Raw genomic sequence first — 23,924 nt, 5'->3', positions numbered from 1 at the left:
TGAACATTTATCATGGGCTGGGCATTTGAACAGGCCTGATTGATTGGATCTTCACAACAAGCCTAGGAGAGGGAGAAGTGCTTGTCCCTGTGTCACCAATGAAGCTCTGAGGCATAGAGGAGTGACAGGGCCCCCAGGTGTCCGTCTCCCAAGGGCAATCAGTATGAGCTGTCCTGTCAGGAGAAACAGGGATCTAGAAGATGATAGGGACACAGCCTGGCTTAATAAAATCTGTTTCTAAAAATGCTGGTGGCAAAAGGGACAGTCCCCTGCAGGACCTAAAAGAGGAAATCCCAGAACCAATGAAAGCAGAGCTCTTCTATACATCAGGGAGCCCTCCCCCCACCAGGGAGTGGGGCGAAGTGGAGAACAAGCAGAACTGACAGGGCTCTGGAAGATTAGAAGACTGTCTGGATGCTAAGAGGCTACTGGGGAAATTGAGGCAGAAATTATCCAGCTTCCCCTGTGGCTTTGTTTAGTGGTGGGAAGCCTAGGCTCTGAAGCTAAGCAACAGGTCTGAGACTTTTCTGGATCCTCAGGCCCAGATTTCAGGGCTCTCTGCTAACAATCACACCCTCTGCCTCCCCACAGTGGTTCCCACCATCCTGGGAGTGACCGAGGACAGTGCAGATGAGGAAGTGACAGTGACCATCAACAACCCCATTTCTCTGATCTGTGAGGCACTGGCCTTCCCCTCCCCCACCATCACCTGGATGAAGGATGGTGCCCCGTTTGAGGCTTCAAACAACATCCAGCTGCTCCCAGGTGATGCCCTCTGATGAGGGAGAAGTGAGGGGCCAGGGGATACATTCTTGAGCTAGGTTAGAGGGAGGGACTGGTGAGCCTGAGGTCATGTGACCTTGGGGGTGACCCTGGCCACTGCCCCCTGCAAGCAGGCACCCACGGGCTGCAGATTCTGAATGCCCAGAAGGAAGATGCGGGCCAGTACACCTGTGTGGTCACCAACGAGCTTGGGGAGGCCATGAAGAACTACCACGTGGAAGTGCTCAGTGAGTCAGGGACCCTCCGGGACAGTGGCAGGGCAGACAGGAGGCTGTTTGGGAGCTAGGGGACCCCCGGTGCCTGGGCCCCCACAGATACCCTAAGGTACCTCCCTGTGGCTTGTCTCCTCTGATGGTCACCAGGCAGCCAGGGCTGACTTAGTCATTTTAGGGCCAAGGACCCTAGGAGCTGGGAACAGGTGAGTTAGGCCTTGGGTCACACCAATGCCCAGATCCACACCAGGCCCAGTTTCCCTCTGCCACCTGCACTGCGACTTCAGACTGGCACCCCCAGAATGGCCCCCAGAGAATTCCCCTGCCCACACCGCCCCGTACTGTAAACCACTGTCAACCAGCACTCTCTCCCCTAAGTGAACAACTGCAGGCACAGGTCAGTCTCCAGGGTCCCTCTTCCCCTGCTCTCGGGAACCAGCACGCCCGTTTCTGGGACTGCCCTGAGTCCAGGGTGAGCACTGGGTCTCAGCATCCCCCTCCTAGGCCTGCTTCTCAGACCCCCTTGTGGTTTTCAGTCCCCCCTTCCATCTCCAAAGATGACCCATTGGGGGAGGCCAGCGTGAAGGAAGTGAGGACCAAAGTCAACAGTACTCTGACCCTCGAGTGTGAGTGCTGGGCCATGCCCCCGCCCACCATCACCTGGTACAAGGATGGACAGGTAAGTGAGGAAACCCCTGGGAGCCCTGCTTCTGCTTGGAACCTTCCAGAGAAGGCTGTCAGGGCGCTCCTGGCCCCAGAGCCAGCCTGGGCCCTGCCCCACTTTGTGTTTTACTAAGAAATCCAGCTGTTTGTGGGGAACAGGTCTCATCAACACTAAACACCACATTTACCCATTTTTAACTCCTGGTTTTTAAGCTAGACAGGCTTGGTGTTATAAAACTGTCAGAGTACTACTGCCACTTTGTGTTGTATTTTTAAATTTTTTTTAAAATATAGGTTGAGGGATCCCTGGGTGGCGCAGCAGTTTGGCGCCTGCCTTTGGCCCAGGGCGCGATCCTGGAGACCCCGGATCGAGTCCCACATCGGGCTCCCGGTGCATGGAACCTGCTTCTCCTTCTGCCTGTGTCTCTGCCTCTCTCTCTCTCTCTGTGACTATCATAAATAAATAAAAATTTTTTAAAAATTTAAAAAAAAATTTCCTCAAAAAAATAAAATAAAATAAAATAAAATAAAATAAAATAAAATAAAATAAAATATAGGTTGGCTCGGGGCATTTGATAGTGTAGTCAGCCAAGCGTCTGACTTTTGGCTTCGACTCAGGTTGTGATCTCAGGGTCATGAGATCAAGCAACCCCATTTCAGGCTCCACATTCAGCATAGAATCTGCTTGAGATTCTTTCTCCCTTTCCCTCTGCCCCTCCCTATGATGCACTATCTCTCTTACTCTCTCAAATAAATAAACCTTTAAATATAAATAAATAAATAAATAAATAAATATATCTCCTCATCTGCGTGCTTTCTGCCCCTCATTTCTGATCTTTCCCCTCTTCCATCCCAGCCCGTGACCCCCAGCGAGCGGCTCCACCTCCTGGGCGAGGGCCGGCTACTCCAGATCCAGCCCACACAGGTCTCAGACTCCGGACGGTACCTGTGTGTGGCCACCAACGTGGCTGGCGAGGATGACCAGGACTTCAATGTGCTCATCCAGGGTGTGTGGGGGCCAGTGGGGCCGGGCTGGAGCATGGGCCAATGGGCATGGGGGGCAGGGCCGCGGGGGAGGCCGGGAGTGTCAGTGCTTCTGGAGCCATCGGGCAGGTGGACTGCATTCCAGGTAGTTTGTTCCCTTTCTCGTTGCTGGCTGGTGTGTCTTACCTCCAGGCCCCTGGCCCGGGCTCTTCCATTCACTGACTTTGTGACCTGGGGACATTCCTGCCCGCCCCCTGGGCCTTGCTTCTACCTTTATAAAATGTAGGTCATCAAATCAGGTAGCCCTGAGGGCCTCCACCACCTCTGAAAGCCAATGATTTTGTGCCTCTAATGTTCCAATAAACAAACTGGCTGAAACTTAGTATCTGGCTTCCTCCCCTGAGAGGTGGCAACATGTCATGGGAAGTCTTTTGAATCCATTGGACGTGAGCCACGGTGGGCAAGAACCTGATCTTGGTGCCCAGCATAGTAGTTGCTCAATAAACACTGGCTGAGAGGCGTGAATTTAAAAACTGCCTTGGCCTCAGGGATCTGCTCTAACTGTGGCATTTCCACACCTGAGAGAGGCTAGCACAGGCGTCTCATTGGGCAGCTGTGTGTTCTAATGGCTTTGTCCTCCCCCATCCCAGTGCCACCCATGTTCCAGAAGCTGGGGGAGGCCAGTGCAGCCTTTGAGATCCCATCCAGGGAACAAGAGGCCCGGAGTGGGGTGATGGAATACCGGGAGATCGTGGAGAACAACCCCGCCTACCTGTACTGTGACACCAATGCTGTCCCACCCCCGGAGCTCACCTGGTACAGGGAGGACCAGCCCCTCTTGGCCACAGACGGGGTGTCTGTCCTGCAAGGTAGTTTAGAGAGTACGGTGCGGGGGGGCGGGGGAATCTGCAGGCAGGGATTGGGGCACACCCGCCTCAGAGCTGGGCTTATTAACTGCCCTTTCGAGTCCTTGGAGCTCCTGTGTGCTGTGTGCTATGTGACCACGGGCAGACCACATGACCACTCTGGACCTTGGCTGCCTTTCATAAACCAGGGCTAGACACTCTGCCCATTTGAGGGTGTAAACAGGGCTCCCCCTTTGCCTCCAGTTTTTAGAACAGAGGTTCTCACCCAGGCCATGCCCACCTCTGGGCCTCAAGATTTATAATGTCCTGGGATAACTGGCCAAAGCTGGTGTCTTTCTCTGCACGAGGAGCCAGTTGCTTTAGTAAGATCTCAGGAGGACCACAGTGGGGGGTGAGGGGTTGGGATTCCAGGTGTGGAGCCCTGTATTATCTCATCAGGGGGGCCTTGGTGACCTTTGAGCTTAGGACCTGTCCTGTGTCCTGCAGTGTCCTGTTCTGGAGCAGTGGTGGGGCTGGCCAGGGGGAGATGAGGTGGTTTGCACCGGCCTCTAGACAAATAGGCTCATTCCAGGCTCATTTGGTGCTTGCAAAAGAAGGCAGCCTCTTGGAGATGGAGAAGAGGCCGTGCTTACTGAAAGCTGTTTATCCCTGTCAGAAACCCCTACCTGACCCCTCAACCTGGCCACTGCCCTTGGACCTGGACACTGATCTTGATCCAGATCCTGGGTACACAATAAACTCAATCACATGCTGACTTCGACCTCAGATCCCGACCATAGGTTAATCCCAGCACTCAGGTGACCTGCTGTTCCTAGCTATTAACCTCCGACCCCAACACTGACCCCTGACCCCGGCCACTGACCCCTGATTACGGACGAGCACATAGTGGTTGTGGTCACAAGTGGACCTTAATTCTGAACCTGACCATAGATTAACTTCACATATCAAGGGATCCCCAAGCTCAGCCACTGCTTCTCTAAGTCCCGCTCCTGTCCCCAGCTCTGTAGCCAGTGAGCCCCAAGCACACCACAGCCAGGGCCAGTGATCCCCCAACTTAGAATCCTGAACATAGAGTGACCCTAACCTGTCCCCGCTGGAGGCCACCTCTAGCCCCACATAGGTGCTAGGGTCTGGCCCTCGCTGCCTCTTGATCACAGAGGGTCCCAAGTGACACTCCCCAGGGTCCCCCCACCCCCGATCACCACAACCCAGGAGCTGCCTCACTGCTTCCGAAAAGTCTGTCCCTGGACATTTGCCCAGCTCTCTGCTTCCTCCCCCTGCCTTCATTGAGGAGCGCTGCTGGGCACTCTTGCGAAGCCTCAGTTCTTCCATCTGGAAGATGGGAGTAGCAGTAGTACACAGAGTCAGAGGCCGAGAAAATGCTCAGCTCAGGGCCTGGCCCACAGCAAGTGGGGCAAGCTGATTCTCTCCGTTTCACAGAGGAGGTGGGGCAGTGATGTCTTCGAGGTCCCTTCCAGAGGAAAGAGTGGGCGTCCTTGCCCTCGCTCAGGTCTCTGTCCCACATCCTCGCAGGAGGCCGGGTCTTGCAGATCCCCCTGGTACGTGCGGAGGATGCCGGGAGGTACTCGTGCAAGGCCTCCAATGAGGTGGGCGAGGACTGGCTGCACTACCAGCTGCTTGTGCTCAGTGAGTGGTCGGCTTGGGGCCAGAGGGTTTAGGTCTGCAGGCCCCCCAAGGGCCTCCCTGAGAAAGAGAAAGGCAGAGTGCACGTTCAGTCCTCTGTCCTGGGAGGTTGATCACGTAGGGGTCAGGAGGCTGGACTGGATTCAAATTCCAAGTGGCCTGCTTTCTAGCTGTATCTCGACCAAATCACCGCCCTCTCGGTGCCCCAGATTACTTAGCTGCATCAGGGCTGGGCCGGGGCAGGGGGATGGGGCACGTGGGGAGTAGGGCACGGGGAGACCTAGCCAGAGCCTGGCCCCATGTGCTGCTTGCACCTTTGTGCCCACCCCCCACCCTGGGGACCCTTCCCAGCCAGGCCACCTGCTCCTCACCCTGCTTTCCCTGCCACCCACCCCCCAGCCCCACCTGTGATCCTGGGCGACACGGAGGAGCTGGTGGAGGAGGTGACAGTCAATGCCAGTAGCACCGTCAGCCTACAGTGCCCGGCCCTGGGCAACCCCATGCCCACCATCTCATGGCTCCAGAATGGGCTGCCTTTCGCCCCAAGCCCACGGCTGCAGGTCCTGGAGGACGGGCAAGTCTTGCAGGTCAGGGTGTCCCCCAACATAGGCTAATGGCAGCAACTGCCGTGACACGGTGTTGCTTGTCTGGGAACCAAGGAGCTGCTGTTATCTGTGCCAGATGAGGCTTTTTGCCCAAAAACATGTGGGGGCACCCGGGATTTAATTTGGCCCACTAGATAATCTTATGTGAGCAGATTGCTGGCAGTTCAGGGCTACCGGCCCTGAAAGGGGTGCATGGCCACCGGGAGCCCAGCACGGCACCAACCAGCCCTACTTGGGGCTGGGGGGAGACTGCTGCCACCATATAGTTTGCTACAGGGAATCATCGAGCATCAACCTCACACTGTGCCCCGAATGTCACAAAGAGCCCTTGATGGATGGGGCGGGGGGGGGGGTTGGCTGTCAGTGGAGCCCCCTGAATGCTGCTCCACACAGGCAGAGACGCTGGCCTTCTAAGGGCAGGAGCCCTCGCAGTACTTTCTGGGGGAGCCCAGAGCCAGCAGGCCTGTGGTGTCTCCGGGCACCTTCTCCCTGCACCCACAGGTTTCCACTGCCGAGGTGGCTGATGCCGCCAGCTACATGTGTGTGGCCGAGAACCCGGCGGGCTCCTCCGAGAAGCTCTTCACCCTCAGGGTACAAGGTGAGCTGGGCTGAGTGAGCAGCGGTGCCTGCGGGTTCCCAGCTGAGGGCTGGTGCTCTGGGCTGGCTGTGGCCCGTTCCCAGGGTTAACCTTGTGGGCAGTCATGGCACCTCTTCCCACCCGGAGGGGCACAGCCTCGTTACTCCCAGTGTGCTGGGCTCTGGGCCTGGGCTCAGAGTGTAAGGATCCCAGCTGGCGCCAGCCACATCATGGGACAGAGAGGGGACCCTGATCACTGTGGGGCCAACCCCAGATGATTTTAAGCAGCATTGGAGGCTGCCAGAGAAAGCTTCCTCTGAGGCCTTACAGAACCATTATTGAGACTTACTCTATACTTTCCCCAGAATGACCTTCTAGCAGAGCTAGGAAACCAGCCCAAATTTACAGCTCAGAGAGGTCACCCACTAGGGGGTTTCAATCTCATTGGCCATGAGCTGTGGCCTCAGGGACAGAGGGATGACAAGGGATCTCCTTGCGGAGCCCCCAAGGTCTAGGACCAGAGCCTGAATTGATAGTTGAGCTCTGCTGCCAACCAGCTGGGTGGTTTTGGAGAAGTGACTCTCCCTCTCTGATCTCTGAGCCCTGTGTTCTCTTCTGTGAGGTAGATATGACAAATAGGGGCTGTCACGTGGCCTTGTATGAAAGTGCACCAAGGTGAGGCACTGGGAGCTCCTCATCTCGGCCCCCTGCCAGGATGTGTTCTCATGTGTCATCTTCCTCCCGGTGGCTGTGGGGACAGCCCCCCCACAAATCACAGGTCCGAACTTGGAGCAGGTCACTGCTATCGTCAACAGCAGTGTCTCCCTGTCCTGTGACGTCCACGCTCACCCGAGTCCTGAGGTCACGTGGTACCGGGACAGCCAGGCCCTCTCCCTGGGAAAAGAGGTCTTCCTCCTGCCTGGTGGGTAAACAGAGGCTTGGAGCCCACCCCAAGGCTACGGGGGGCGTCAGAGTTGCTTCCTCCAACCTGGGAGCAGACGGAGGTTCTGGGAAAGCTTAAGGGTCTTGGGCCTGGGGCCTCAGGCCTGTTTGCTGCTGCAAGGGGCTGGCTCCCCGCAGGTACCCACACACTGCAGCTGGCCCGGGCACAGCCGTCAGACTCCGGGATGTATGCGTGTGAGGCCCTCAATGCCGCCGGCCGAGACCAGAAACTGGTGCAGCTTAGTGTGCTGGGTATGTCCTGGGTGTGCCCCCCAAACTGCACTGTCCCCCCACTCCTCCAGGGAGCCCTCAGCCCCATACCCTGAGGCAGCACAGCTAGGAGAGGGGCAGCCAGGACACCCACACCCTCTGGGCAGCATGGTGGGTAAGATCCTGGTCTGAAGAGTTGGACACATTGGGTTTGAGACTCAGCCATGCGCTTATTTGCTCTGTGACCTTGGACGAGTCACCCTCCCTCTCAGGGCCTCAGGCCTCCCACTGGTAAGGTGATGGTTGACATAAGGATTAAATGATGGTATATGAGTTCTTACCCCATACCTGGCACAGGGTGCTCTCCGAAGTCAAGGAGGGGACAGTGGGACAGCCACAGGAGCTGGCCCAGGCAGGAAAGGCCCTTCCCAAGCCTGACTGATCAGAGGTTCTCGGTGTGGAGCCTGTTTCAGGGCTCCTGGTCTTCAGAATCCGCTTGGGGAAAAGCTGGCCCAAGATATCATGAGCCAGGGCTGACTGGAAAGTTCCTTTTAGCCCTAGGTCTAGTTGATAAATTTGCGCTTATTCACCCACTGGGTGAGTGCCAGACAGTGTGCCAGGGCTCACAGCCCAGGGTGGGGGCTTCTATACTGTTTGCCAGAGGGACATGGGCTATGGAGATCCCTCAGGAGGGCTTTAACTAGCCGGGGCCTACCCCGTGTAGGAAGGAGTCCAGGAGGACCATCAGAACATCTCCCCATCTAGGAGGCTGAGGCCCAGAGAGGGCAGGAGGCTTTTCCCAAGTCACCCAGCAGGTCCTTGGCATGCTGACCTGAACTCTGTTCCTCCAACTCCCTGGGTCTGTGCCATCCCTGGGGTGGGCCCCACTGTGACCCCATGGGCCTCCATCAGCTGTTACCTTGGGCTGGAACCAGGGAGGACACTGGGAAGGCTGCTTTGTCTCACTCTGCTTACTTGCTATCCCAGTTCCCCCCACCTTCAGGCAGCCTCCCAGCAGCCCCCACGATGTGATCTTGGTCCGGGCTGGGGACAAAGCAGTCCTGAACTGTGAGACAGACTCTCTCCCTGAGCCGACTGTGACCTGGCACAAGGATGGGCAGCCCCTGGTCCTGGCACAGCGTACCCAGGCCCTGCAGGATGGGCAGAGGCTGGAGATCCGGGACACCCAGGTGAGCAGCCCCATGGTACGGGCAGCTGTGGGGGCTGTGGGTCCTGGTCCTGGTCCTGGTGAGCCTGGGAGATGGGGCTGGGTGGCTGTGTGGCAGGGCGTGGGGCTCCAGCTTTGTCAGCCTCACACCGAGCTGGTTAGCAGCCTCTGGGGCGGGAGACATGAGAAGAGCACAGGGCTCCAGATCTGGTTCTGGACTGACCTTGAGCACATCCATTCCCTATCACATGGGAATGTGTTTTCCTGGGATCTGGAAGCGTTTTCCTGGCCCCTCTAGCTATGACTCTGGGGTTTGTTCTGCCCACCCTCCCTGGTGTGGATTAGACACTCACAAGTGTCTGCTGGATGAATATCTGCTGCTCCTCTGGGAAACCGCACTAGGCTCCCCTCTCCTGGCCCAGCTCCATCCCCACAGAGAGGGACTTTCTCCTCCAGGCCTGGCTGGCATGCAGGCCCAGGGGAGGGTGGGGGTCCGGAACCTGCACACTCACCTTCTAACAGCCTTCCTGCTTCTCGAAGCTCTTGAGGGAAGGCTGGGGGTCCTATCTCTTCTGGCTTCCCAGGCAGGACCAGCATATTTGGGGAGTCCCTTCTCCGGAAAGTTCTGTGGCCTGGGTGTTTTGGGGGAGCCCTAGGTACTCCCATCCCAGCGCCATGTGTACCATCACCATGTGCTCTCTTTGTCCTAGGTGTTGGATAAAGGTTTATACAGCTGTAAAGTCAGAAATACAGCTGGGGAAGCCATGCGGACATTTGTCCTCACTGTCCAGGGTAAGCTGGGGACCAGCCTTCTCCTGATGGTTATGTTGACGAGCAATGGGAAGCAGGAAGGTCTGGTCCCTGAGGACAGAGATGGTTCATCCTGAGCACAGTCATTTTTGTTCCACTGGTTGTGGTTGCCTGGCATGCGTGACCCCATCCTGGCTGAGCAGGAGAGAGTGTTGGGATTGATTAGTGATGTCTGCCCTGGCATAAGTTAAGAACTACTGGTACATTAGCCATGCACTCACCATCCTTGGGCTGAGTAGACCCCTCTGGACTCTGCTTTAAAAATATTTTGGGGATGTCTGGGTGGCTCAGTGCCTAAGCATCTGCCTTAGGCTTAGGGAGTGATCCCGGGGTCCCAGGATTGAGTCCCACATTGGGCTCCCTGCATGGAGCTTGCTTCTCCCTCTTCCTGTGTCTCCACCTCTCTCTGTGTGTCTCTCACGAATAAATAAAATTTTAAAAAATAAATAAATAAAAATATTTTGAAATAGACAGTTGCACGTTCTATTTACACCTGTAACTAAAACAACCTAGATCTCTACCAGTGGCAAAGCGTAAACTGTCACCTGCTAACCAGAAGGAAGAGCCAGTTGGGTGTCCCTAATCTGCCCAAGTGTAAGGAAGGGGACCGCAGAGTCCTAGGACTGTGTCAATGTGGCTTCTCTCCTGCAGTGCCCCCGACGTTTGAGAATCCCGAGACAGAGAGAGTGAGCCAGGTGGCTGGGAGCCCCCTGGTCCTGAGCTGTGATGTGACTGGGGTCCCTGCACCTGCTGTGACCTGGCTGAAGGACAGAATGCCTGTTGGTGAGTGCATCTCATCCTTTCAGTGCCAAATATTCCTGCCTGTGGTGACACAGCAATGAAAGCTGGAGAGTTGTTGGTTGTTGCCATTTTTGTCAAAATTGAAGAGGGCAGCATCCTGTCTGTCACACCCTCTGTCTTCAACCCTATTGGCCCTTGAAATCCCAATGCTGAGAATTGTTCCCATGGGAACTCGAAGGCTCCCTGTGTTTGTGGCCACCATCAGCCACCCTCCTGAGATAGAGGCAGGGTGGGTGCTGAAGGCCCAGCTGGTCTGACCCTGGGCTTGGCGTTGGCCCCTCCAGCCCAGCTGCTGGTCACCTCCCAATCCAGGCCTCTGTCCTGTCTGGCTCTCTTCCTCTCCTCCCACCCCAGGGTCTCAGCAGAACCCTCCTCTTATTGGCTGGTAAATACCTCTGGGGCCGTTAGCTCTCTCTGCCCGTGGCCTTCCCCATTGTGGCCACCACTGTCCCCTGCCCCATGAGGACAGCGGCCCCCACACAAGTCCTGGGCCCACTCTGAGCTGCCAGGGCAGTGTCCACACAGGGAGGAAGGGATCTCAGAGGGCGGATCTGAGGGGGTCACTTGTCTGTTGAAATCCTTCGGGCCATAGTCCTTAGAACCACAGCCCAGAGGCTCTGCAGGGCCCGGCCAGCCTACCTCCCGCTGCCCCACACTGGGCTCCAAACAGAGCCAGCCGCTGCCAGTTGATCCCACATGCCCTTCTGTGTCTCTGTCTCTGTCTCTGTCTCTGTCTCTATCTCTGTCTCTCTCTCTCTCTCTCTCTCCCTCCTCCCAGTCCCCCTCCCTCTCTTGAAAACAGCTTTATCAAAATTTATATACCATACAATTTACCCATTTAAAGCCCATCATTCCATTATTTTTACTATATTCACGGACCATCCCCACAATCAATTTTAGAATATTTTTATTACCCAAAGGCCACCCTTTACCTGTTACCTTGTACCCCCCACTGCCCCTCACACCTGACACCAACCCCAGCCCCAGGCAGCCGCTGACCTGTTTTCTGACTCTAGAGACTTGCCTGTTCTGGGCATTTCACAAAAGTGGAATCATATGATATGTGGCCTTTTGTGACTCGCTTCTCTGCTCCAGCGTCACCGTGTTTCAAGGTCCATCCCCATTGTAGGGTGTATCCGTTCTACTTTCCTTCTTTTAAGTGAAATTACATTTTCTTCACTCTTTTTAAAGCTGACTGGTCCACCATGTGGCTACATCATATTTTTTTATCTGTTCATCAGTTGGTGGACATCTGGGTTGTTTCCACCTTTGGGCTGAGGCGATTAGCGTGGGAGGTTCCAGTACGTGTGTTTGGTGGCGTATGCTCTCCTTTCTTTAAGGATTACAGTGGGGTGTGGAGCCCCTCTGAGGCCTGTTCTCTACCTCCTTTCTCGACACACACTCTTTCTTCCCCAAAATACCTACCCCAACCCGCTGAGTACTTCTACTGGCTGGTTGACACCCACTCAGTTCAGCTGAGACCTGCCTCTTCTAAAGACTTGCCTGACCCCTCCGGGCTCCATCAGGGGCTTCACGGGGCTGCTCACACAGGATCACCCGTGTCTCACTGTCTCCGATGCACTTCTGCCCCTTGAGGCCAAGGGCTGTGTTTTACTCGGCTTCGAACCCCAAGCTCACAGCTGGACATACAATAGCTGCTCCGTGGATTTCAAGTTAGAGACTGGCTATTCCAGTGAGGACTTGGGGGAGGCAGGCCAGCCTGGGCTCAGGCAGAGATGCAGCTGGAGGGAATGGGGGGCGGGGAGGGCTGGTCCAGGCTGGGGTGGCCGTGTGCAGCCTGAGCAGAGGCCCCGGGGCAGCCCTCCCGGACCCTCATGGGGACCAGGAAGTGGCCAGTGGGTGGCTGGTTCACCCAGATTGGAAGCCTTGGTGGGTGGGGGTGGGCAAGGTGGAGCCAGAGCAAAGGTGGGAGGTGAGGAGGGCCTGAGGGTCTGCAGAAGAGGAGCCAGTCCTGGACACCACGGGGAGTGGGGCATCTTGGCAAGAAATGTCCCCAGTGGAAGAAGATGGGGAAGGGCTGTAAGGCATTGTAAGAGCAATGAGAGAGACCCAGCCGAGGAAGGTCATGATGTAGCCAGCAAGGGACCCTGTCCCCGTCTGGGCCTCAGTTTCCCCGTGAGCACAAGAGGAGGGTGGGTGATGCCAAGATTCCTGGGTCTTGTGCATGTGGGGGATGGGCACCCGCTCAGGGAGTCATGTGACTTTGTTGTCAGGTGCCCAGTGGTGGCGCTTGGGGCAGTAGGTCTGTGCAGGTGAGGGCCTGGCACATCCCTCCATCCCACAGAGAGCAGCGTGGTGCACGGTGTGGTCTCCCGGGGGGGCCGCCTCCAGCTGAGTCGCTTAAAGCCCGCCCAGGCTGGCACCTACACGTGCGTGGCCGAGAACACCCAGGCCGAGGCCCGCAAGGACTTCGTGGTGGCTGTGCTGGGTATGTCTGCCCCCTCCACCCGCAGTGTCTCACCCCCTTGGCACCCCATGCCATTGCCCTGGGCCTCACCACAGCCCCTGCCACAGTGGCCCCCCGGATCCGGAGCTTGGGCGCCACACAGGAGCACAGTGTCCTGGAGGGGCAGGAGGTGCGGCTGGACTGCGAGGCAGACGGGCAGCCACCGCCGGACGTGACCTGGCTGAAGGACGGTGGCCCGCTGGACCAGGGCGTGGGCCCCCACCTCCGGTAAGGCCTGGCCTATGCCCCGAGGCCCCCAGGCAGCACCCCAGACCCTCACGTGCCGGCTCCTGGCTCTCCGTCCCCGTGCAGGTTCTACCTGGATGGCAGCGCCCTGGTGCTGAAGGGCCTGAAGGCTCAGGACTCGGGCGCCTACACCTGCGTGGCCCACAACGCGGCCGGGGAGGACGCCAGGCTGCACACAGTGAGCGTGCTGGGTGAGCGGCTGAGGGCTGAGGCCAGGCGGGAGCTCTGCTATCCCGGGGCTGCGGCAGCCTGGCCCGTCGTGGGGCCTCCAATGGAGGGTGATACCGGGGCCAGGATGCGGAAGACCTGGTTCAAGCCCCGGCCGTGCCCACACCGTGAGCTGGGCCACCATCTGACCTCCCTGGGCCTCTGCAACCCGTTCTGGGACTAGAGACACAAGCACTGCAGCCTGGGGGTGTGATGGGAGAGCTGGGGAATGGGGGAGATGCAAATAGAGCCTTCGGGTGAGGGGTGCCCCCACATGGTGGGCTTCATCCGCACCTGGTGTGGATGTGGCTCCTGCTGTTTCCTGGAATCTACCTGAGAGGAGCCCATCTCCCCCGCCCAAACCCCCTCCCTCAACCCTCTCACCAGCCCCTTTATCTCTCTGCCCACCCCCAGTTCCTCCCACCATCGAGCAGTGGGCAGAGAGCTCAGGGACCCTGGTGAGCAGGCCCGGGGAGCTGGTGACCATGGCGTGCCCCGTCCGGGGCTCCGCACCCATCCGTGTGAGCTGGCTCAAGGATGGCTTACCCCTTCCGCTCTCCCAGCGCACCCACCTCCACAACTCTGGCCGTACCCTCAGGTAGGGGAGAGGCTCCCCGGCCCCTGGGCCAGCGGGTCCCACACCCACTCTGCAGGCAGCTTGGGTTTCAGAATACATCTGAATGGTCTTCAAATAAAAATAATATATACATACAGAGGCTTATGATGGGCAGCATGAGGGCCTCCCACCCCCAAATAGAGCTCCGGAGATGAAAGAGGCCTCTGCCATCAGGCTCTTACAGCCTGGGGAGGGAGGCACAGATCCAGGTGGTGAAATCTGGTTGTATCCAACTCAGTCTGCCTTGGGGTGGAGGAAATCAGAGAAGGCTTCCTGGAAGAAGGTTTCTGAAGCAAATCGTCATGCATTCTTCCACACTTAGAGAGTGCTGCAGTTGCAGGCACTGGGATAGAGCAGTGAGCAAAATAACGCCCCTGCCCTGCAGCTGCTTGGTCAGGGGAGGAGAATGGCAATTCAACAGAGATAGCAGAGGAAGGTCGCCAGGGATACGTGCTCTGTAGAACAAAGTCGAGTGAAGAATAAATGAGAGGTCCCAGGGGAGGCTAGTATTTTAGGCTGGTCAGTGATAGACACTCAGATAAAGTGACATTTGTGTAGAGGCAGAAGGAGGCTTCTCCACTTGGGAGTTGAGGGATTGTTGGCAAATAGGTGGGGTTGGAAACCAGGACTGGCTGCAGCCCCCCGAGTATGAGTGTGGCCTGCAGCCCCTGCGGCCGGTGTTAGGATGAGTCTAAGGTCCCAGGAAGGAGGAGCAGGCGCAGGGTTGGGACGGTTTAGGAGGCACTCCAGGAAAGCGTGCTGTCCCGGGAGCCAAGTGGAACATGTTTCAAGGTCACTGGGGACATTGACAAGACTCGCTCAGGAGGTATGGTCAGGGCCAGAGGGATTTCGAGAGAAAGTGGGGGACACAGACAGGCAGGGCAGGACGACTCTGGCGAGTCCCAAAGGTTAAAAGGAATGGTCTAGAAGAGGGATAGGGGCAAGCAGGTGTCCCATTCCTTGGGTGCAACAGCACAGCCTGCAGAATTGGGAAAGCAGGAAATCTGGCCTCAGAGGGTGGTGGGTCAGAGAAGGCACGAGGGGCCAGGAAGTCTGAGTCTAGGGTTTACTCTGGGGGCACCAGGGAACCAGGAGAGGGGTTTAGGCAGAGGCCAGGCCTGTTCAGGTGTAAGTTTCCAAGCCGCCTAGCTGGCAGGTAAACCCCTGGGGGGCAGGAAAGGAGAGGGACCGTTTCCATGGAGCTCCCCCCCTGCCGTCTTTTCCCCTCCATCCTTCTCGAGGGGTTCAGGATTTCCCAGGTGCAGTTGGCAGATTCTGGCATCTTCACCTGTGTGGCTGCAAGCCCGGCTGGCGTGACCGACAGAAATTTCACCTTGCAGGTGCACGGTACGGACAGGGGGTGAGGGGAGGGGGGTGAAGGAGGTGGGCAGGGGTGTGGGGGAGATTAAATGCGTCCTCAGGCCCTTATACACAAACACAGAGACTCGGTCTTTGGTTCATTTGGTTGCTCATTCATTCATCTCACAAGCAGCCGTTTGACCCCGTGATGTGCCAGAGCCTTACCAGGCCGGGACACAGCAATGAGCAGGGGTGGTCTCTGCCACCCAGAGGTCAGTGCAGGAAACAGCTCTGTAAAGAGGCAGTCACAGTTCCAGGCAGCTAGTGACACCAGGGGAAGGACGGGGGGCTGTGGGAGCACAGAAGAGAGCTCCTCAATTGGCCTGGGGATTCAGGGAAGGCTTCCTGGAGGAGGTGAGGTCTGAGCTGAGGACTGGAGATGAGAAGGAATTGTCCAGGAGAAGGGCGTCCTGACCCATGTAGGAACAGCCTGTGTGAAGGTCCAAGGGTGAGGGCCACCTGGCGTGGATGAAAGGACTCATGTCCACCCCTTTTCCCTGCACAGTGCCCCCTGTCCTGGAGCCAGTGGAGGTCCAGAATGACGTGGCGGTGGTCCGTGGCTCCTCGGTGGTCCTTCCCTGTGAAGCCCGGGGAAGCCCCCTGCCCCTAGTGTCGTGGATGAAGGATGGGGAGCCCCTGTTGCCCCAGAGCCTGGAACAGGGGCCCAGCCTGCTGCTGGAGACAGCAGGAGCTGGTGATGCGGGGACCTACTCCTGCGTGGCCGTGAGCGAGGCGGGGGAAGCCAGGAGGCACTTTCAACTGACAGTGATGGGTGAGCCATCTGCCCCCAGTGCCAGCTTCTCTGGGCCTGGGGGCAGGGTGGGCCTCTGGGGGTGATGGAGCAGGTGGTGAGGAGGTGAGCCCCCCTTCTGCCCTTGGATCTCCCCAGGGGCTGCTGCCTGGGTGCCAGGTTTGGAGGAAAGGTAGACTCATGGGATGCTGGCCTTGCCACCCTTCATTCTCCTGGGGCTGTCCCTCTTTAGCTTTGTCCCCCAAACCTTGCAAAGCAGGGACAAAGGAGCTTCTGAAATCTGGAGACAGAGCCCTAAGTCTCATTCACAAGATTTTGCAAATTTTGTGCCATATTGGAAAGTCTTGTGTCAGCTGCATCCTCCATACTGTGTGCTTGCTGGTTTTATTTATTTTATTTTTAATTTAATTTAATTTATTCATGAGAGACACAAAGAGAGAGAGGCAGACACAGGCAGAGGGAGAAGCAGGCTCCCTGTGGGGGGCACGATGCAGGACTTGATCCCAGGACCCCGGGATCACACCCTGAGCTGAAGGCAGACGCTCAACCACTGAGCCACCCAGGTGCCCCTGCTTGCTGGTTTTAAAGCACAAATAATTGGCCCGGGCAAACTGGCCCATGGTTTCTAGGGTTCTTAGGATCGTCCCCCACATCTGTGGCCCCATCTGCAGCCAGCATCTGGATGATGGGGGGTTGGAGCTGAACCCCCGCTTCCAGTGCTCTGGGTGCAGCCGCCGTGGCTGACCCCAGACGGGTGTCTTGCAGATCCCCCCTACATCGAGGACTCAGGCCAGCCTGCAGAGCTGCTGCTGACCCCCGGCACCCCCTTGGAGCTCCACTGTGAAGCCCGGGGCAACCCCCCACCCAACATCACCTGGCACAAGGACGGGCAGGGCCTGGGCAGGCCTCGGGATGGCAACAGAGTGCTCCGGGTAGAGAGCGTGCAGGTGCTGCCGTGGGATGAGGCAGGGCAAGAGGGGAGGACGGGGAGGAGCAGGACCTAGGAGTTAGGCCGAGCTCCTCCTTTGAGGGGTGAGCCCATGGAGACCACCCACCTGGGCCATGCCCTCAAGAGCTCCCAGCCAGGTCAGAAGCCAGTAACTCCCAGCCCAACCAGAGGAGGGCCGGTGCCATCCATCCAGGAGTTCTTCCTGGAGGAGGCAGTTTTCTCCCGAGCCATATAGCAAGGGTGAAGCGGAGATAGAGAAACATCCCAGAGAGGGGAGTGACTGGGAAGGCAGGATGGCAGGCTTGGCCGGCCTGAGTCTGAATCCCGAGTCCTTGGTGGTGTAGGAAGCAATCCAGATCGGGAGGCGGACAGGCTGGGGCCGGAGGCCTTTGCTCACCTTGCTCCTTCCCCAGGTGGGCGATGCCGGGCTGTACACTTGCCTGGCCCAGAGCCCTGCTGGCGAAGCCGAGAAGAGCTTCTGGGTCAGGGTTCAAGGTAGGGGGCGCCGGGTGGAGGCAGGAGAGGGAGGCAGGATGGTCTGCAGGGGCAGGTCCATCTCTCATGCCCCCTCTGCTGCTCACCCAGGCCCCCCACATGTTATTGGGCCCCGGGGCCCCCGCTCTGTGGTTGGCCTGGCTCCAGGGCAGCTGGTTCTGGAGTGCTCGGTGGAGGCGGAGCCCGCACCTCAGATTGAATGGCACCGGGACGGCGTCCTGCTGCAGGTGGGTACGAGGCTGGGGAGCCAGGGGCAGCACCTTGCACGCCAGTCGGGCCCAGACCCTGCAGACTAGATCTCGGGTGCTGAGGGGCTGCCCCGTGCCAGCACTTCACACCCCTCCTCTCCCGGAGTCCTGCGCTCCCGTTTTTATTACCATCCCCATATTATGGATGGGGACACGGAGGCAAGGGTAGGATTTACACCCTGGGCTCCTGAGGCATATCTGCGTGTTTCCCATTATGCCGTCGAGCTACACATAGTGACTGTGTGACCTGGGGCTAGTTACTAAGGTTCTCTGTGCACCCCACCCAAGATGGGAACCAAGGGATTGTAGGTCTTCTGGAAGCTCCAGCTCCTGATCCAAGCCTGAGTCTCCTCTGCAACATCCCCGACAGGCAGAGCCCAGGGCCAGGAGGCTCATTCCCTCCCACAGGAGGCTGTTTCCCCCAGAGGGGTGTCCGTTGGGCACCTGTAGGCCAGCCCATCCCACCAGTTCCTTGGTCTCCTTGCCCCGTGCCCGGGGGCTGACCTGCCCTGGCCCAGCACTAACGAGGCTCTCTTCATCCTGGGGACCTCTTAGGCGGATGCCCACACCCAGTTCCCAGAGCAGGGCAGGTTCCTCCAGCTGCAGGCCCTCAGCACGGCCGATGGGGGCAACTACAGCTGCACGGCCCAGAATGCCGCGGGCAGCACCAGCGTGGCCTTCCACGTGGAGATCCACAGTGAGTGGGCCTCACCCCACCCCACGCTGGCCCTTCGTAGAGCCCCAGGCTCCCAGTACCCACTCCCTGTGTGCCCCTCCCCCAGTGGTGCCCACCATCCAGCCAGGACCACCCACGGTGAACGCCTCCATCAACCAGACGGCCCTGCTGCCCTGCCAGGTGGATGGTGCTCCCCCACCCCTCGTGAGCTGGCGGAAGGATGGAGCCACCCTGGATCCCAATAGCCCCAGGTGGGAGCTGGGAGAGGAGGGTCTTAGGTGCTGGTTCTAAGCAGAAACCGCCTGGGCAGCTGGAACAGAAAGGCTGCCTTGCCAGCACGTGGGTCTTCTCAGAACCCAAGGAACAGGCTTGTCCAGTCAAGAACCTTGGGGGGCTGTCTGTCTATCTGGTTTTGGCTCTTGGTTACTAATCTTTGTTTCTGGGGGTGGGTATTCATGCCTCTCTCTCTCAGACCAATTTTCTACACCTTTCTCTACAAAAATGGCAGAAACAGCCCCCCAGGCTCCCCTGACCCCAAGTTATAGCTTCTCAGTTTGTACAACCTGCAGAGTCTAGAGAAATGCCTGAGGATCCCAGTTCCCAGGGTAGAGTATTCCACTGGCCCAGCCTGGGTCCAGCTCTTCCCCAGTCCAGCTGGCTGGGGTACAGGACATGGTCCTGGGAAGGCGCAGTCCTCAGATCTGGGGCACATGCTCAGAAAAGGTGCTTCCTGGATGCTGCTGCCTGCTGACTCTTAGGGAGAAGCTGGGCCCAGGTGGGAGCATGGGAGACCCCCCGATGCCACCATGGCTGTGACCCCCTTTGACCTTGGCTTCATGGATGAAGTACTCCAGAGTTGGCACTTTCTTGCTGGGGAAGCCAAGGGCAGAGGGGAGGGTCTTGCTGGAGACACCACCAGGGCCCAGCCCCTGGAAGGGTGTGCCTAGTGGGCTGGCCTCCACGGCAACCCCCTCCCTCCCTTCCAGGCTGCAGGTTCTGCCCGAGGGTTCCCTGAGGATCCAGCCGGTCCTTGCCCAGGACGCTGGCCACTACCTCTGCCTCGCATCCAACTCTGCAGGCTCTGATCGGCAAGGCCGTGACCTCCAGGTCTTCGGTAGGTGGACTAGGGAAGGCCTGTTCCTTGCCTTCAGCAGCCATCTCCAATCTGGGCTGGTCCTGCTTGGCTTCTAGGTTCATCCTGTCAGGAGCCAAGAGCAATGGCCTCTAAATGGTTTTGACAGTGAAGCCTATGAGTGAAACTTTTGAACATACTCAAAAGATACATATTTATTTTATGCATATAGTACTCAATACTCAATTGTACTCTCAATACTCTACTATTGTACCAAATATACACAGATCTAAAACGTTTGAAAGGATAAGATTCAGAATCACTGTACCAGACGCTCTAATCTGCTCTCTTCTCTCCAACGGATCCCCTTGGTGGGGGCCACTCTGCCGGGTGCTGGCCTCGGGCAGGGCTGAGGAGGAGTGGGACGCTGAGGGCCACATTCAGAGAAGTGGTTAGGGGGCCGACAACCTGGGGGGTGAGCAAAGGTCCCATCACCCCAGATTTGGGAGCCTGCTGGAAGATTCCTGCAGAGTGCCTCCTGCCTCTCCCCGGCCCGCAGAGGATGGGTCGATGGTTGTGGAAATACCCTCTTCCCCTGCCTCCATCCTGCCCCCCTGTCTCCTTAAAACTACTCTCTCCCCAGAGCCTCCAGCCATCACCCCTAGCCCCTCCAACCTGACCCTGACTGCCCACACCCCTGCCTCGCTGCCCTGTGAGGCCAGAGGCTCCCCCAAGCCCCAGGTGGTCTGGTGGAAGGATGGACAGAAGCTGGACTTCCATCTGCAGCGGGGTGCTTACCGGTACTGAACTGGGCATCGGGGTGGCATCATGAGGTGCTGGGGGTGGGGAAGGGTGTGCCCATTTCACGGTGGGGAGCCTGGTCAGAAACAAGGCAGGGAGGCACTTGGGTTCTCAACAAAGCCAGCACTGGGATCTGTGTCCTGACCTCAGGCATCTAGGAGGATTGTCACACTGAGATGCCTGACAAGGGGGTTTTAACCATTACAGCTGCTGGGGCCTACCAGTGATCGATACCTGGAGGCCTGAGTTCGGCTGGGCCTGGCAACTTGTCTCCCTGTTTCTCAAATGCAGCTGATCATGAAAAGATCAGCACCTTAAAGGTGTCAGTTCACCAATTATTTCGCCAGATATTTGTTGTGTCAGGTGCCAGGCCACCATGGAGCTTTTGTCTAAAGCAGGTGCTCAAGCAACATGAGTCATTCTGATAAGAGGTTTTGATTTGGTCGCTATTACGCGAGTTGTCAGAGCTGGTGATTGGAAAACATACGGGGATGAGAAACACAGAACAACACAGAATCACAGCCAGTGCTTGAAGAGTAGAAACTTCTAGAAGAAATTTCTAGATTCTGGGCTGGGGAGCAGATACCAGAGGAGAAATTAGTCATGAGACACCCAGTCCCCTGTATCCAGGTTGCTGGGCAGGCAGGTGGCAGCTGGCTGAGCTCGGGTCAGCCAGGCCAGTTGCTTAGCAGCCAACCATCTGTCTGTCCATCCCAGGCTCCTGCCCTCCAACGCCCTGCTCCTGACAGCTCCCAGCCCCCAGGACTCAGCCCAGTTTGAGTGCGTGGTGAGCAATGAGGTGGGCGAGGCCCGCAGGCTCTACCAGGTGACCATTCATGGTGAGTAGGAGCAGGAAGGGGGAGAAGATAGGATGGGGGCATCGCCTGCATCACCTCATCCCACCCACCCCCACACTGACGCAGCCCCCCATGCCAGCATTCTTCCTGGCACGTAGGAGCTCTCAGGAGAGGCCTCTTTTCAATCCAGATTGTTCTAAACCCCAATCTGACCTGTCATCACCCTGGTGAAAAGTCCTCCCTCCATGGCTGCCCACTGCCCTCAGGATAGAATACAAGGTGTTACCTGGGTCCACATGGCCCTGTGCATGCTGATGCAGCCACCACCACCACCACCACCACCACCAGGCTCAGCTCACCCCATGGCTTGCCTCACTCTCCAATCATGCTGCTCAACTTTTAGTTCCTCACCTCAGGGCCTTTGCATATGCTGTTCCCTCTGCTCTGAACACTTCCCTTTGTGCTTCACCGAGTCGACCCTTGCTTTTCCTTCAGATCTCAGGTTAAATGGCATGTCCCCTGGAGGCCTTCTGTGGCCTCCCAACTCTGAGCTCCCACCAGGCTCCCTTCTCTTGTGAAGTACTCCAGAGAGATGTAGCTGGTATCTCTATACAAAGCGGTTCAGGGGCCCCTGGGTGGCTCAGCGGTTGAGCATCTGCCTTTGGCTCAGGACGTGATCCAGGGTCCTGGGATCGAGTCCCACATCGGGCTCCCCGCAGAGAGCCTGCTTCTCCCTCTGCCTGTGCCTCTGCCGCTCTCTCTGTGTGTGTCTCTCATGAATAAAAAATAAAATCTTGAAAATAAAAGAAAGTGGTTCATAACTGCACCCCAAAGCCCAGCAAAAAATACTTCCCGAGTGAGTGATTGTGACCTCTCCCTGTCGCCCCACCCTCCCTGGCCCTCATCACTTGTGTCCCCCACGGGTGGTTTTCATGCACCTGGCTCCATGGCTGGGTGGGCCCCACGGACCGCGGTGGGGCCTCAGGCCTTGTCTTGCATTATAGTGCCTCCCACCATCGCTGATGACCAGACGGACTTCACTGTGACCAAGATGGCACCTGTGGTCCTCACCTGCCACAGCACAGGCATCCCAGCCCCGCTTGTGTCCTGGAGCAAGGCAGGCGCCCCACTGGGGGTGCGGGGAAGTGGCTACCGTGTCTTGCCTTCGGGTAAGTGAGGGTGAGCCCTGGGGAGTGGACCCGGGGGAGTCCAGCAGAGGGTGTGAGAGACAACCACTGGAGCCGGTGGGGGACAGTAAGGTGGGGAGCCTGGCTCCGCAGCCTGGCTCTGCCGTTCCCTGCTGTGTGACCCAGGGGCACCCCTCACCCTCTCTGGACCTTACCCTACCCCCTTACCTAACCCTACTCACGCCCTGGAGTGTTGATGTCCATTGTGGCTCCCTGATGTGAGTTGCGAGGTGGGTGCCGCTTCATGGCGACACGAGAATCGTAATAGCTATGTGAGAGGGTTCAAGAAGCTTGTTTGATCTCACTGGAAAGATTTTCCTTTCCTCTGAAATTATACTTCTCTTAATATTTTGGTGCTGGAAGGTCCTTTCTTTTGTGAAAGCAGATGACCATAGACGGGCGCCTTTGAAATGCCTCTGCTTGTCAAAATTAAAAGCGGGCAACTTTACGGGGACTCTCGGTGTGACATTTACTTGTTAGCTGATTGGGTAGTGGAATCCTAAAGCCTGAGCATCGCTGGCCAGATCTACGGTTTTCACTCTTCCAAAGCAGTAGAAACTGCTTCTTCTGACAAGCAGTTATGGGGAAGCTCATGTATAAGGAGTTGTGGTTCAAAAAAAAAAAAAAAGAAGCTGTGGTTCCGGTTCCATCTGGGGCTAGGCAAGGGGTGTGGGGGTGGTCCAGGAAGGTTAAAACATGTTCATTGAGCATCCAAGACTAAGGAAGACAGGGCAAAAGGAGGATAAATGAAGCAGTAATCCAGGGAGGCTTCCTGGAGGAGGCATGAGCAGAACCCAAGGGTAGCAGGGTGAGGGCCTATGGCACTATGGGTGGGCCAGGGATTCTAGGCAGGGCAGAGACAGATCCTGGACATCACAGTCTGAAGTTTCTAGAGACCATCCCATCTGATTCCTCATTATATACATGGGGAAACTGAGGCCCCAAGAGTGGAGAGGACTTGCCACAGGCATGCCCCAGACAAGGAGCACCAGCAGGCCTCGAACCAAGGTTTTCCCATGCTGCCTACCAATGGGCAGGAAGGCAGGTGGAGTGGTCTGCAAGAGGCACCAGGGTGGGTGGGGCCAGCTCTGTCCCTGGGGACGTCTGTCCTGGGTCCCCTCACCCCTCTCCGTGCCCCGTTGCCACCCACAGGTGCCCTGGAGATCGGGCAGGCCCTCCCCATCCACACTGGCCGCTACACCTGCACAGCCCGCAACTCTGCAGGTGTGGCCCACAAGCACGTGGCTCTTACTGTGCAAGGTAAGGATCTCCCTGTAGGTGCAGAGCTAGAGGCGGGTACGGGCTGGGTGGGGAGGTGAGGTCCCCCAGGTTCCAGATGCCCAGACCTGCCTCTGATCTGATTCCCCCGGGTCAGAAGAATCAGCCCACCTGTGCCTTCCATGCTGCGATTTCAGGAAGCCCCCATTCCTTTTAGAAGCTTCTTTCTCTGGTACTCCAAGGCCCTCTGGTTGGAGGACCCTGGGCATTAAAGGCGCTCCCAGGCACCTCTGTGGCCCTGTTCCCTTGCAGCCTCCCCCGTGGTGAAGCCTCTGCCCAGCGTGGTCCAGGCACTGGTGGCAGAGGAGGTGCTGCTGCCTTGCGAGGCTTCGGGCATCCCCCGGCCAAGCATCACCTGGCAGAAGGAAGGGCTCAGCATCCCTGCAGGTGAGTCCCCCCAGCACTAGCAAGGGGAGAGGAGTGTGAGCCTGGGATCCTCACACCTGCCCCAGATGGAGGGGTGTGGAGGTGAGGGGGAGCTCTGCAGATCTGCTGGGAGGGCCCAGAAAC

At 57.7% G+C, this 23,924-nt stretch overlaps 1 protein-coding gene across 6 annotated transcripts in view; it reads left to right on the top strand.

Annotated features, from left to right (window-relative positions):
- The window catches only part of HMCN2 (hemicentin 2), a 146,912-nt gene that overhangs the window by 95,712 nt on the left and 27,276 nt on the right, over positions 1–23,924 (top strand). For 5 of the 6 annotated variants that reach the window (XM_038549038.1, XM_038549037.1, XM_038549036.1 and 2 more), the window contains exons 50-79: positions 592–765; positions 897–1,010; positions 1,532–1,674; positions 2,515–2,665; positions 3,293–3,511; positions 5,042–5,155; positions 5,552–5,739; positions 6,259–6,355; positions 7,095–7,256; positions 7,415–7,528; positions 8,474–8,676; positions 9,365–9,446; positions 10,116–10,247; positions 12,571–12,714; positions 12,801–12,960; positions 13,045–13,169; positions 13,600–13,783; positions 15,051–15,148; positions 15,666–15,932; positions 16,677–16,858; positions 17,274–17,355; positions 17,446–17,582; positions 18,159–18,300; positions 18,386–18,530; positions 19,266–19,393; positions 19,995–20,151; positions 20,870–20,991; positions 21,954–22,118; positions 23,289–23,396; positions 23,667–23,801. In XM_038549038.1, coding sequence (XP_038404966.1) covers positions 592–765; positions 897–1,010; positions 1,532–1,674; positions 2,515–2,665; positions 3,293–3,511; positions 5,042–5,155; positions 5,552–5,739; positions 6,259–6,355; positions 7,095–7,256; positions 7,415–7,528; positions 8,474–8,676; positions 9,365–9,446; positions 10,116–10,247; positions 12,571–12,714; positions 12,801–12,960; positions 13,045–13,169; positions 13,600–13,783; positions 15,051–15,148; positions 15,666–15,932; positions 16,677–16,858; positions 17,274–17,355; positions 17,446–17,582; positions 18,159–18,300; positions 18,386–18,530; positions 19,266–19,393; positions 19,995–20,151; positions 20,870–20,991; positions 21,954–22,118; positions 23,289–23,396; positions 23,667–23,801 — 4,374 coding nt within the window. The remainder of the gene's footprint in view (positions 1–591; positions 766–896; positions 1,011–1,531; positions 1,675–2,514; positions 2,666–3,292; positions 3,512–5,041; positions 5,156–5,551; positions 5,740–6,258; positions 6,356–7,094; positions 7,257–7,414; positions 7,529–8,473; positions 8,677–9,364; positions 9,447–10,115; positions 10,248–12,570; positions 12,715–12,800; positions 12,961–13,044; positions 13,170–13,599; positions 13,784–15,050; positions 15,149–15,665; positions 15,933–16,676; positions 16,859–17,273; positions 17,356–17,445; positions 17,583–18,158; positions 18,301–18,385; positions 18,531–19,265; positions 19,394–19,994; positions 20,152–20,869; positions 20,992–21,953; positions 22,119–23,288; positions 23,397–23,666; positions 23,802–23,924) is intronic. The other variant, XM_038549033.1, reaches the window with a different exon arrangement.

Source organism: Canis lupus, chromosome 9, assembly GCF_011100685.1.
Source record: "Canis lupus familiaris isolate Mischka breed German Shepherd chromosome 9, alternate assembly UU_Cfam_GSD_1.0, whole genome shotgun sequence".
Taxonomy (NCBI): Eukaryota; Metazoa; Chordata; class Mammalia; order Carnivora; family Canidae; genus Canis; species Canis lupus.
Note: the sequence above shows the minus strand (reverse complement) of the source record. Positions and strands in the feature narration are given on the sequence as shown.